The sequence below is a fragment of the Sciurus vulgaris genome (assembly GCF_902686455.1).
Source record: "Sciurus vulgaris genome assembly, chromosome: 8".
NCBI classification, from domain to species: Eukaryota; Metazoa; Chordata; class Mammalia; order Rodentia; family Sciuridae; genus Sciurus; species Sciurus vulgaris.
In genome coordinates, this window is record NC_136468.1 from 146,872,003 (window position 1) to 146,875,444 (window position 3,442).

The 3,442-nt window shown below is 48.9% G+C and overlaps 1 protein-coding gene across 2 annotated transcripts; it reads right to left on the reverse strand.

Moving 5' to 3' along the window:
* Positions 1-139: 139 nt before the first annotated feature.
* On the reverse strand, positions 140-3,301 carry LOC306667191 (uncharacterized protein). Of its 2 annotated transcripts, none has more exons than XM_079149658.1 (2): positions 1,113-3,301; positions 140-394 (listed from the first exon to the last, which is right to left on the reverse strand). In XM_079149658.1, exon 2 carries the CDS (start codon positions 388-390, stop codon positions 256-258), a length of 135 nt encoding a protein of 44 aa, XP_079005784.1. In that variant the 5' UTR covers positions 391-394; positions 1,113-3,301; the 3' UTR covers positions 140-255. The 2 variants fall into 2 exon arrangements, with proteins under 2 accessions (XP_079005784.1, XP_079005783.1); XM_079149657.1 differs by having other exon boundaries at positions 890-3,301.
* Between the last annotated feature and the right edge of the window lie 141 nt (positions 3,302-3,442).

Below are 3,442 nucleotides of genomic sequence, written 5' to 3' on the forward strand. Positions count from 1 at the left end.
TTCCCAACCGCCGGAGGCTCCGCACGGTGCGCGGAGGACCCTGGGCCAGAAGACGCTGAGCTGAGTCGCGCGTCGTGACGCGAACGATGGGCCGGGGTTCGGGTCGAGGCCGCGCCTCGAGGGGCAGCCCGGGCGCGCGCGTCAGACGCAGAGCTCTTTGGCGAGCGGGTCCCGCTGGGCTCGGCAGTGCGCCAAGCGGGGCGGAGCAGCACCGGGTTCCTGCCCGGCGGGGGCGGGGCGCGGGCAGCGGCGCTGTCACTTCAGCACCAGGAAGTAGGTGGTCCAGCCGGCCAGCAGCAGTGCCCCGATGAGCACCGTGTAGCTGAGGAGCACGAAGGCCAGCAGCTCCCGCAGCACCTGCAGCACGTGGATGGTGGACGACGCCGGCATTGCCCTGCGGGAGCCGTGGAGAGACGCTGAGCTCGCAGAGGACAGCTCCCCGAGCCGGTCCCGTCCTGGGTAGGGGTTGTGGCGCAAACAGGTCCTGGCCCTCAAACCGCAGGCACCATTACCCAGGCCAGGAGACCCCAAAGTGTCGATTTCTCCAAAACACCCTCCGGGCGGCTCTTTGCATTTGCAGGAGAGAACTGCTTCCAAAGCAAAAGCTGCTCTCATTCTTCCGCTCAGATCTGGGCTCCAAGGAGGCAGAAGCCTTGTCCCTTTGCAGCCCCTGCTTTAGCCTTCTCCCATCACCTCCTGAATTTTTAATGCCCCGGAGCCACTAATGGGCTTGTGGAGTAAAGCTTTCTTTTCCCATCACTCAAGCTGCATGCAGCCCTGGGAAGGAAGGGAAGGCACAGGCCCTCACTGCAGCCCCCCTGCCATTTCTCCGGCCCCAAGGCTTTTCAGTAGCAGACTTGGAGGATCTTTGCTTTGTGGTCCAGCATACTTGTCTTCTGGCCAGCTAGGATTGCTGGGGTGCCAAATAGTAGGCATCAGTTTGTGCTCCTTCCTACTGTGCTCTCGTGCATCTGTCCCAGCCCCAACTTCACCTCAGACAGAATCCAATGATAAGCAATCACAAATCAGCTTTTCCACCTCCTTTGCTGTCTGCCCAGCAGCTCCCCTCAGTACCAGCCATTAGGTTCCCCCTCTTTCCCCATTTCACTCACTTGGCAAAGTTTCCACGACTCCTCCACTGTTGCAGCTTGCGGCTCCTCTCTGGCTGGTGCTAAAGGTTGGCTTGTGCGCACTCCAGCGATCTGGGCAGAGCTGAGAGGTCTTCAGGCAGCAGCTGCACTCAACAACTAGGTGTGGTCTAGCGACCAATTACAACCTCTGTGTGGTCCCTGAGCTCCCAGGAAGCTGTGCGCAGGCAATCCCAGGCCAGGCGGGGCGCTGGCAGCCCTCTCTGCCATGGCCTGTGTCACCTCCAGGGCCCACAGGGCTCCGCAGGAGTCTGCAAAATCCCTGACTTAAATGGGCTCAACAAGCAATACGCTAGGGGGTATTTCAAGCCTCTTCTTGTCTTGCTAGTCTAAACTAGGCGGGCTGTGGTGCCAACAGTTCTAATAAACAAGTCCCGTCTATCTGGGAACCAGAGAACCATTGCACATCCACTTCTGACTGCCTAACTGAAGCAAAAGCCATTGCCTTAGAATACAGGAGAGCATGCAGCGTGTGTGAAAACCAAGCTTATGTGACCAAGAGCTCCAGAGTACTAGATTCTAATTTATGAAAGAGTTAAGTAGTTTACAGACTCCTTACACAGGCATCTTCCCATGCATCTGCTTCCAGTTTCAAGCCTCCAAATGTGAGGCTAAAGGAGCCAGCTGGGAAAGCAAAGAACACTTTCCCAGAGGTAACAAGGAAAAGCATGAACTTTGTGCTGCTTCTGATTATTTTGCTTATACTAGATCTTAAAGACTTTTTTGACCTTTGAAAAAGCAGGCACTGTGGATATCAACCATTTTATAAACATCATCATTCAGGAGCAAATGGCTCCTTAATTTAATCAGGATCTCTTATTATCAAATCATTGCCTCGGCCACAGCCTTGCTAAAAACAGGAGCAGAACATTATCAAGCTGCTCAGGAAGGCAGTGAGTAGTAATTGCTCCCCCAGAGAATTGGTCATCTGAAGGGCTTCAGTGTCTTGACTAGTCACAGGAAAGAGGAGGGCTGAGATTTATAACCTTGCCCCACACCAAGTAAGATGAAAAACTCAGGCTGTCCAAAACAGGCCCAATTCTGTGCCCTTTTAGCTCTGACATCCTTCAAATGGCTGTGTCAAAACAGTTACATGATCTAGACTTTGCAGCCTCTACTCACCACCAATTTGGGGTATTAACAGATGTGGAGTAACTGAACCACCAAATGGCATGAAATTCACTTGAATTTGTTTAGAAATTAGGATGAGAAATTTTACATCATTGCCTTTTCCTTCAATTGTCTAATAAAAAGGCATTCTCTATTTTTTTCAGTATGTGATTAAACCTAAGACTGCTGGGTGTGGTGGTGTATGCTTAAAATCCCAGCCACTTGGGAGTATGAGGCAGGAGGATCTCAAATTTGAGACCAGCCTTGGCAACTTAGCAAAACCCTATCTCAATGTCAAAATAAAAAAGGGCTAGGTGTGTAACTTAGTAGTACAGCATCCTTGGGTTCAATCCCCACTACTGAAAAACAAAACATAGGATTGAATGCATCAGATTCTATCTAGAGTACAGTTCATAATCTAAAGATGATCTGCATGCCTACTTTCCTGCACCTTGCTATCTTTATCACAGCCTCTCTTCCTGCCTGCTTTAGTCACCTAGCTCATTTTAGTATTTTTTAAAATATTTTTTTAGTTGTAGATGGCATGATACCTTTATTTATTTTTATCTGGTGCTGAGGATAGAACCCAGTGCTTCACAAATGCAAGGCAAGCGCTCCCCCTCTGAACTATAATCCCAGCCCTCATTTTAATATTTTTTTAAAAAGTATTTTTGCTTGAATTCAGCTGCTGAATACAAATACTTCTGTGAGTGATAGGCCTTTTTCTGGTGCTGGGGATTGAACCCAGGGTCTTGTGCATGCTAACACACACTCTACCAATAAGCTGCACTCATCCACAACCCCTGAATGTCTGTTTTTTTTTTTTTTTTTTTTTTTTTTTAAATATTTTTTAGTTGTCAATGGACCATTTATCTATCTATTCTATTTATTTATTTATGGTGTTGAGAATTGAACCCAGTGCCTCACACATGTCAGGCAAGTGCTCTACCACTGAGCCACAACCCCAGCCTCTGAATGTCTAGTTTTTTAATCTTTCCTTTCTCTTTTTTTTTTTTTAATATTTTTAGTTGGCAATGGACCTTTATTTTATTTATTTGTTTACATGAGGTGCTGAGAATCGAACCCAGTGCCTTGCACATGCTAGGCAAGTGCTCTGCCACTGAGCCCCAGCTCCAGCCCCGATCTTTCCTCTCTTAACCATTACTTTCATGCTCCACATTAAA

Excerpts from the sequence above, each read along its gene's own strand:
- LOC306667191 (XM_079149657.1), bottom strand. The coding sequence starts at position 936 with ATGCCTACTATTTGGCACCCCAGCAATCCTAGCTGGCCAGAAGACAA. Across the intron at positions 395-889 it reads CCTAGCTGGCCAGAAGACAA|GGCAATGCCGGCGTCGTCCA; the intron begins GTATGCTGGACC and ends CGGCTCCCGCAG.